This window comes from Papaver somniferum, chromosome 3, assembly GCF_003573695.1.
Source record: "Papaver somniferum cultivar HN1 chromosome 3, ASM357369v1, whole genome shotgun sequence".
Taxonomy (NCBI): Eukaryota; Viridiplantae; Streptophyta; class Magnoliopsida; order Ranunculales; family Papaveraceae; genus Papaver; species Papaver somniferum.
In genome coordinates this window covers 40,976,112-40,986,491 of record NC_039360.1, presented here as the reverse complement: position 1 = coordinate 40,986,491, position 10,380 = coordinate 40,976,112, and the positions used below count along the sequence as shown (strand labels likewise).

The following is a 10,380-nucleotide window of genomic DNA, read 5'->3' as shown; positions in this document are numbered from 1 at the left end:
TAAGTTATGTTACGGCTGTCCTTTCAGTTGATTGAGCTATACGGCTAGCCGGGCTAGGTTATTCAAAGGTTTAACCTGGACGTAACTTACCCTGGATTGTCATTATCAGATTTTCACACCTTTATACTTAAACAAGAATCTGATAAATTAAAACACTAGTATCCATTCTAGATAAATTAATACCTCATTACTTAAAACAAACGAAATCCACCCATATCCTAAAACATACTAAAACTAAGTCTTTCGTAATGAAAAGCTGAAATGACGTAAACAAGTACACATAAACCCAAATTCTTAATAGCTCGCTCAACCTATTTTCATATCAAGTTCACATCCTTCAATCAATAGTTGTACATAATTTGGAAAACTTATAGAAAATTAGGAATGAAGAAGTTAGCTTAAGTACCATCATCTTAGCAATATCATACATAGCTGGTTCATGTGGTTCTTTCTTCTTTTCACTTTCTTGGTTGGGAATTAAACCGTAAGCAACATTTCGGCTAAGAAACGCAAAAAACGGTTGGGAAAATAGAGTTACGATGGTGAAGTTTCCAGCCGAAATATTCATCACCCAAATAATTTTATTGCAGACACAGGACTACTTACGGTTGGAAAGTCCCATCCGTAATAACAAACACATGGCTGGGATGTCGAATTTTCCCAACCGTATGAGTACTTTACGGCTGGGAGGTCTTAATGTCCCAACCGTGAGAAAAAAATTACGGCTAGGACGATAAGAACTCCTAGTCGTGAACGTCTCAAGAAACCTTTTTTGAAAACCCTAAATCATCAATCGAACCTATTTTCCCAATCTAACACTAAAATGACTGGTGGGTTTTTCGATTCTTTCCTAATAGGAGCCATTTGTGGAGGATTCGCTGGTGTTTGAACATATTGGTTCACCACATCTCCAATAAATGGAACATCAATAACTTGCCATATCTCAGAATCAAGGTTCAATCGGCCGGATCTTGTCACTCTTAATCTTGTTGGCTAGAATCGAATCAACTTGAGTTGTTTAAGGAATCAATAGAGAAGAGAGGGAAATAGGTTTAGGTTATGAAAAGTGTTTTTGAGAAGAAAAAGAGAAAAAATGAAGAGTAATTTGATTTTGATTTTTGGTTTTAATTTAGCATTAGGATTTGATTTTAATTAATTTTATTAGGAAATGGCGAATCCGACTTTTAAGTCACGTAAGGTCCCCTATCCATATTTTGGCTATCCAAATCATATTAAGCCCCCAAAATCCTGTTGGGTTCAAGCCACAATAATAGGATTCAAGTAATATGATAATAAAACCGAGAAAAAATAATAATTTGATAGTACAATATCTTTTTATTATTAGATATAAAGGGTATTATTACAAGAAATTGGTTGGGAACCTAATAAGCTAAGCTCCAACTGCGTAGTACTACGTTATACTGTAATAAAAATTATTTTATTTTATTTCTAATCCTCTCAGCGGATGTGTGTTTATAAGTGGTGTAATATCCAAGGGCTAACAAGTGCACCCTTATGATTTCTGTCACGAGAGTGATCTCGTCACAGCGCAACTCAACAATTCCAAAACCAGTTGCTCCTGAATTTCCACATGAAGCTCCATTACAATAGAATAGAGTAAAATCACTATCTTGAATTTCAGGGACCCAAGTTAAAGAATGATATAACCTGGAGATCATAATTTTGATTCCATTTGTTTCCCTTCATTCTCAAACCTCCTTCGTACACCATCTTCATGATCCTACTTTTGAAACTTGAGCATTAGGCTGAATTTCATCAAAAAGTCTACTGTTTTTCTGAAACCACAATTCCTTTAATTGAAGCTGCAATCCCGGTTTTCAGTGTCTGGTAATATATGTAATCCAACTTTTGTTGAACAAGACACTGTTGATAAATCCGAAGCATATCATGAACAGAAAAACATCCGAAACAATTCCCTTCTGCTTTTCCGTTTCCTATAAAACCAAAGAAGCCTCTTACAACCTATACGTAACCATATCCAAAGTAATACCCAAAGATTTCAGCTTCAATTAAAGGTCTCTTGCTTCATCAAATCGACCAATGAAACCATAGATGTCTATCATTGTGCAAGCTCTGTGCAAATTAGGATTGCTCTCAAATGTGGGCATTTGAGTAAATATTCTTACTGCATTCCTCGTGTTGATCAGGCTCTTTGCAGATGCAAATTAACAAATGATTCAAGTTGTCCTCGAATACTAGCTTCTCCTTTGGGACTTCCAAAGCATCATCAACTAAATGATGTTTCACATGGGCCATGACTAGAATCGAACAGGAAGTCTGGTCGATCAAAACATGTCGATGAAAAGAACCTTTCAAAACTACAGGTACTTTGTCTACCCTTGGAATCTTCTCATAAGCCTTGCAAAACACTAATAATGATTGAAGACTATTGGCACCCCATCCTCCTCATACCATTGATAGTTGTTGTAACCCCCTCGTCATCCTTATTCCTCACTTGCAAGGATCAATTGAAAAAATAAGGAGACTCATGAACATTTTCCAGGTCGAAGTCACCTCTATCTGGAAGGGGAGGAAATGACAAAGTTGGGAACGATGTCTGGAAGCTCTCCAACAACTTGAAGAGAGAAAAATAAGAATTATCAACGTTAGCCAAGAAGGCAAGAGCGAATATACGACAACTTTATTAGTATGGTAGAATGTAAGGACAAAATCCTACTAGGCAGTCTGGCAGTGAGTACTTACATTCTCAAGTATAGGCATATTGTAAAGCTCTACAAATTTCTCTCTCAAAATTAGGTTCATCTTGTCGACATCACATGCATGTGTCCAGAAGGAGTCATGAACCCCTGCCAATTAATTTTATCACCAAGTTAGGTTTTCACTGCGCCAAAGTAACCAAGGAATAGGATATTATGCTAGAAAATTTAGCCTCGACGAGTATAACAGGATCGACTTTTCAAAAACTTATACCCACAGGAGTGATGCTTGGCAGACCACTTTTTTCAAGCACATTGCTGACCATATGGCCTCCATATGAAGATACACCAAGGACTAATTCATTTCGGGGGATGACCTCCATGTGGAACATTCTGACCACATGGTTGGCACTATAGCTAGCATCATTTTTTCTACATCATTTTGTGGACACAGTACTTTTTATACACTTTAAGTTTAAGTACATCTACTTGAGATCCAAATTTTAAACAATGATGTTAGAGATTTCACTCTGATTATTATGGGTCATAACAACGAGAACTCATGGGAGAGGGTAAACATACGCTGACTCGCGAATTTGGCGGATAATATGGTTTATATACCCTATAAAAAGAATCAACCACAAACCTGCAAAATGCAATCCTGCATCCCTGCAGGCAACAGCAGTCATCATCATGTGAGAACCATCAAGCGAGTGCACAAAGTTTGGAGGAAAAGCGCTCTTCTGCTTCTTGACATCAACCTGGAAATTTTACAGCTGTATGGTTATATTCAATCATTAATGGCGATATTCGGACTAAAACAAAAGGTGCAAATTGGATACAAAATATTAGGATTTAGGAGCTTACGGAGTCGCCCTCTCGCTGCAAAGCTAAAACCTGAAGGGAAGTTCTGATCTACAATACATATTTAACGAAAATCAGTATGCAGTTTAACATATTCGTAGTCTTCAACCGGCCAAAATGAAATAGCAGTTATCCTTTCAACTAGTAGAGGATTCTGGCGCAACTATTGGATCACTATAACTCATTATATGCATACAGCAATAACTAAGACGAAAAGGTCAATAAGATCAAAAAAAGTGGAAAAGGATCTCAGAGCATATACTTTCGAGGAATTCTTGACTACATTAGAATCTACTTCTAATCTTGAAAACTCACAAGATGCCTTTCAGGTTTGCGGTAAGGTTGCACAACTGGGAGCCCCAGAGGAGTAGTCCACCTCACAGGCTCATTTTCTGACGCGATTACCTGTCAAAATTCCATATCGAAGTATAAGAACAAGGAAATCCCTCAAATCTTAGTCACTCTAGCTGTAGTCAAAATGTACCTTTGCACAATCACCAAGCCATCCCATAATACTACGAGCAGCTTGAAACATCTCCCCAAGTGCAGTCATCGTCACCTATTCAGAAGTAAAATATTATCAAACAGTCAAGTGAAGTAGATTTTTGCAGCAGGGGACCAACATGTTTTAGTAGTCTCTGATGGATGCTATGACAGAAACAGTACAACGGTTTTATACAGTGGCAAGGCTTACTACTAAGTTTTTGTACGAAATTTAACTCAGGTGAGGAGGATGATGAGATCCAAATCAATGTAGTAAAAAAGTTACGAGCTGAGTGTGTCAAGTTTTGCATAACCCAGCTAAACCTTCAGGATATCCTGTTCTCAAGCATAATTCTAGTTTTCTCATCTACTGTAGTTACATGATTTTATTTTTAGGAATAGCTCATTTCTTTTTTTCAATACAATTTTTTTTATGAAAACAAGAAAATATGTTATCTTGTCGTGCTGTAAATGTGAACACAAAGAGAATATTTTTATCTTCTCTTGTAACTGTAAATGTGAGCATACAAGTCTCATGTTGTAACGGTAGCTTACTTTAGCTGCATAACAAGATGCACTGAACAACAATCGGTCATCAGTAATGTTACCCCTTTCCATTAATCTCCTCTTAATCTGCTCACGTGCACCAATGTAAGTTACGCCATACACTGAGGTCATCACAGTTTGTTTCACCAATTTCCTGTCTACCTGAAAGCTACCAAGACATCAAGATCGTAAGTCAACAAATATTTCCAGCATATACTGTCTACCCAACTCATAAGGTTTCAGGGAAGTGAAACTTTATTGATCCCGAATGAGCAAACTGACCTGATCAATTAAGAGATTTGCTAGCCACGCAGCTGAATGAGTTGCCGGATCTTTGCTGCAGTCTCTTTTCATAATATCATGAACTCTGCAGTTTACAAAGGATGTGTCTTAAGGGCTTCCATTTTGGGAAATATAAGAAGGATGTGATCTTCTTCCAACAAGATAAGCATGCATATAAGTGACAATTTATGAAAATAGACTCACTCTTATTTAACAGCTAAAATCTCTTACCTAGCAGCTATTTCTGAATAAACATCTGCCGGCCTTTCTCCCGCTATTAAATTTACTGCAGCTGCCTCCAACTGAAACAAAAAGCGTGTAAGAGCCTAATCAAACAGGTACATGTACTTTCTTAATATTTTTATTTTATTCAACGTGTGATTACCATATTAAACAGTAAACAAAGGAACATTCATTTAACGGTTGCAGATTCTTTTACACGGAACCTAAAAAAGGGAGAAAAAGGTGGTGGAAACAGAATACATACACTGTCTCTCCCAAGGGCTGCATAGTGCTGCAAACCGTTGCATGATCCATCCTAAGAAAAAGAAGTTTTTTCATACGCCTCAAATTATTGAAACAACATTTATAAAAGGGCGATACATTAACTCAAGCTTATTAGACTGATACTTGGTTCAAAAAAAAGGAAAAAAAAAAAAAGACAAAAATGAACAAGATTGTGAATGCCAAGGAACCTTCTTAGTATAAAATATTATATTGTTACACTCACTTGATGAATTGGCAGGTGGGAGATGACAGTGTATGGTGACGAGCTCCTCAGGGAGTCTGACAGATTCATACATGCTGCTAAGCACTGGAAAGGATCTTCTGCACTTAACCACCAACGTTTTCCATCAATCGGCCTCTGTGCTGAATCTAATATATCATCCAGGTGATTATCCACAAACATTACACGCTCTTCATAGGGGAGCTTATCAACACCGCCTGCATATAGATTTGCCAAATGAATCTTCAGCCAGCGCAAGCCAGCTCTTCCTAGTGGTCTGCCTTCAGCAAACTCCAGAACACCTCGACAAAGATCTGAACTAAGATGATTCAAATGTGAATGCATGGGATACGCACGGCCACGAAAATCTAGATTGTGAGGATAGTAGAAGCCTTCCTCATCTTTCATTTTTCGGGCCACCTGTTTCAAAATTGAATATGTCAGCATAGGAATCTCATAAAATAACCTATCCACAGAATTTGAGAAATCAAGTGCCGGAACATGCTGGGGTACTACCGTCTGACACTTCAGATCAGGGTCAAATACTGAATTGCCGAAGTATGTGACATGGATCTTTATACTACTATAAACTTGCAAACCTAAGAATAAGAAAACTTACAGAAAGCTTAAGTTCAATGTCACATCTCTGAGCATGCCTCTCCCGGTTACACTTATTTGCTTTACTCACACTCCATTTCCATTTTTGGATTTCGATCGCACCATCTGAGTGTGGCTCCTCTGGTATCAGCAGCTAGAAACCAATGCAGCAAATCTATTTAGTGTGAGATTAATCCATGACCAACGCTATAGCAACAAAACCAATAAAGCTATTTTCCCTGCTATAATTTGTTTTGGGTGTGTTTGCACGTTGATCCTAGAAACCAGTGCAGTGCCAGTAAGTCTATCTGGTATATGATGAATCCATGACCAATACAGCCTTAAGCGATTTCCGCTGCTCTAATTCGTTTTAATTGTGTTTACAATCTGAAGCTAGTTTCGAAAGGAGCTTCCATGAAATGAACGATGCTCATCAAAATGAGCATGAAATCAAGTACACAGTTCTCTAAAAGAAGTTTTGCAGGGTTTATGGTTTTACACGATTTATAAACATGTTAAGGTTTCGAGTTAAATTATCAATATAATAGGTTAGCTTTTAGCACTGCAGATTTACTGAAACTCAACAAACTGTTAAAGAGCTCACATCTTCACGATCGACCAGTCCAGCTACATTACCACCTCTGGCCCAGACAGCCTCTATGACCTCAAGAACTCTCTTATTCACCCGCCATTTTGTTCTTCCCAGTGTATCCAATGCCTGAAGAAACGCAAATCAGGGAATTTTCATCTAAAGTCTAGCAACTTCTACAAAAACAAAGTAAGCAATAAACTAGTTTTCTTCCAAGAGTTCATGTTGGAGACTGTTACATAAATAGAAGAACTCCAATCCTACGCATATTATCATGATTGCGAAGAAAAAAAAAAAAAGTAAAAATTACTGTCTCCTATGACATGCCATATTAACAAAATACAACCTACAGCATTCGGTAAAAGGCAAAACATGATGTAAGTTGTACTCTGCTTAGAGATCCGACCAGAAACTTCAAAGCAAAAACTTCATGTCTCAATTTTTTTTTTTTTTTTTTTTTTGAGTCTCTCAAACAGTGTCATTTGTCAGACCTATCTGTTCTCAATTTTGACATGTGGTATTTTACCTCGAACACTCTCTGCATCTGTTTTCGAGGAACACTCTTAACTGCTTCCTGTTGCTGCCTGGCACCATGTGTACGCATTACATAAGAAGGTAAAAACAAGTGGCCACCTGTTTGATACCTGAAAACCAAAAGAATATTACATAATTTACACTAGGAGGCCACTTGAGATGATTGATTCTGTTACAGGCCACAAATATTGGAACAAAAGATCTGGATCCTTGTACCCTTTCCATTTCTTTGGTGGTATTAACATTGGCATGTACGACATCTCCATGTGCCTAACCTGCAGTTAAACATGATTTCAGTGACATCCACCATGAGTAACACAAGAAATAACAGACTAACTTTAAATCCTCACTTACAGTTCCATCAAGCCCTTTGTGAACTAGTTCATCGCACTCTATAACCCCATATCTTTTCCCACATCCAGGCCTGCAAGCCAGAAAACATTTCAGGTTTCACAATCAATGCTTAGAGAAATATATTTTATAAGCATCTCATCTGAGATCAATTTTCCTCCATCAAACATCATGCTGAAACATAGTAGTACAAGGTAAAAACAAGACAAACTGATAGACCTTTACCTTCCCCGTGCTTTTTTAGTGCACAAAGAAATCAAAAAACATTATGCATCGGAGAAAAAGAATATGTTAAATTGTTAATGTACAATTATCATGAAAAAGCAGGTCGAGGTTCAATGGTCTCTTAAGTATGTTTGTATGTCAAAATGTGGAAAACTATCAAGAGAGAATTGCTAGCTGACACAAGAATTAAAGGCTTACCCTGATCCCTTCCTGATAGTTTTAAGAGTGTGCCTAAATGCGGGTCGAATATCCGGTGGACTATCTGCTAACTGGTTTATTGGAGGATGAACAAAGGCTGTCTCTGTTAATAATTCTAAGAGACGACTTCCCAGCTGCAAATAAATTGAAACATCATTTAAAAAATAAAAAATTGAATGAAAACTTAAACTTGTTTAAAAGCCAAGTTACAAAGACGGGAATTAAAAAGAGAGCAGACACGATATCACCAACCTTAGCCTGGGCATCTCGGCCCCAAGACGTACTTTCTTCACTTGTTACCAACCTCTGAACCTCTGTTACTTTTTGCTTCTTGATCAAAGTATTAACACGTTTCCTCAAAATGGCCTGCTCTTTAATCAAAGCCTCGTCTTTATCGACATCATTCCTCCTTCCCCTTCTATAGTTCTTAGAGTTCTCCAAGAAAGTATGAATCCTCACCTGAGACAGAAAAAGAGCAAGATAAATGTCATTTTGGTTTAAAATAAGCAGAAACTTATAGGATGCCAAGGTGAATGAAGAACATTTTCGCTGAGGTACTAAGAAAATTAGATGACTTGGTGTTCATCCAAATCAGGTGTATTGCGGTACTTCCATTATGTTTTGAAGCCACTTTAGAAAAGCAGCCTCTCCTCCTGCTAAACTATCTGACGACTTTTAAACATGCACACAATTTAGACTTCGTAAACACTATCACAGGTATTCTTTTCTGCATGAAAAGAATGTTAGTGAGACAGAACATGATCATACAGATACTCAAGTGGAGTCAGTTGGACTTGGTAATAAACCGTTTAATTTCTCATCAATACGGCATACCATTTTAAGTTGGGGTGCCATAACTATCCAACTTAATATATATAAGCCCCGCCCGGCCAGTCTAATTTGTCTATAACACAGTAGAAGTGATGATAATCACAAAACTTGCAGAACTCTAAAGAAATGAAGATAAAACCAATAAATTACCTCTTGTTCCACAGCTTCACCGATGTGAACTGCAGCTTGAACAACTCGAACACATCCATCTTCATGTCCAGTCATCAATAACCCCATCATCTTATGCATAACAATAACAGCCATTTTATCAGCAGGTAATAGACCAATTTGAGTAGCATAAGCAGCTTTCTGCTTCTTACTCTCTTGCAAAATTTGATCTTTAGCAATTGCATCCCTCAATGACTCAAACCAACCAAGAAATAATGACTTAACATAAGGCAAATTAGGAGCTAATTTCTTCTCTAACATTTCTCTTTGTAAATCTCTATACTCTTGTGCCATTTTCTCCCATGCTTCAGTTTCCATCTTAATCTGTCTCCTTCTTAGTGAATCATATTTCTTTTTCTTAGCTACTCTGTCATCACCATCAGAAGACAGAGATTGTTTTTTGAGATTAGGGTTTGATAAAATGCAAGAAATCCAAGGTGGATCTTCATAGAAAACTCTAGAAATTGATTCTTCAAAATCTGAAAGAATATTCTTGGTGCTGGTGTTGTTGTTGTTGATAGAAACGGATAAGGTTGGAAGCTGGAGTGAATTCAATTGAGAAGAGATGGAATTGTTAAGCTTTGGGTTAGGATTATTGAAGATAGAATTGAAGGGTAAAAATTTGATGATTTTGACTGATTTTTTTTGAGTTTTTCCTCCTCCTCCTCTTCTCCATGGTTGATGTAATTGAGTTGGAGAAGGGAGATATGGGACTGTTAAAGCCAGTTCTGCAAATTGGGGTTTAGAGTAGAAAGAGAGTGTGTTGCAGAGAAATGGACTAGTGGTTGAATGGTGAGGAAACAACCCCTCCTTAAACCCTTGTCGATGAAATTTTGGCAGAAAAATCAAGGGAATTTTGATAAAGAGATCCAGTTTTGAATTAGGTTAAAAAAAGTGCCCCCCTTTTTTGCACTTTTCTAAAGTGCCCCGTTTTTTTTCAAATAACGCTTTCCATCCCGTTAAATACAAGGTGGCAGTTATCTCACCTGTTAAAAAGTCATATTTACTCCTGAATTATGTCGTGAACTATGAAGCCTAACCATGAACCATGAACCCTAAACCCCTAACCCTGAACTATATCGTGAACCATGAACCTTGAACCATGAACAACGAAGCCTAAACTATGAACCTTAAACCCCTAATCCTGAACCCTGAACTATATCGTGAACCATGAACCCAGAACCATGAAATTTGAACCCTGAACCCTGAACCTTAAACCCCTAACCCTGAACTCGAACCCTAAATCCATGAACCGAGCTCGACGAACCTGAAAAAATAAAGTAGAAGATAAACGTGACAAGTAAAGG

General features: G+C 37.5%; 1 protein-coding gene across 1 annotated transcript; it reads right to left on the bottom strand.

Moving 5' to 3' along the window:
- Nucleotides 1-1,328: 1,328 nt before the first annotated feature.
- Nucleotides 1,329-9,949, bottom strand: LOC113359342 (DNA-directed RNA polymerase 3, chloroplastic-like; the record flags this gene model as incomplete). The annotated part of the gene is made up of 19 exons (XM_026602994.1): nucleotides 1,329-2,596; nucleotides 2,725-2,828; nucleotides 3,325-3,439; nucleotides 3,546-3,593; nucleotides 3,858-3,947; nucleotides 4,027-4,101; nucleotides 4,581-4,733; nucleotides 4,854-4,938; nucleotides 5,085-5,155; nucleotides 5,341-5,391; nucleotides 5,584-6,000; nucleotides 6,200-6,331; nucleotides 6,782-6,895; nucleotides 7,293-7,410; nucleotides 7,517-7,575; nucleotides 7,655-7,724; nucleotides 8,075-8,208; nucleotides 8,327-8,533; nucleotides 9,056-9,949. Coding segments are annotated over 19 exons (3,048 nt in total), but the record flags the coding sequence as incomplete, so codon positions are not given.
- Between the last annotated feature and the right edge of the window lie 431 nt (nucleotides 9,950-10,380).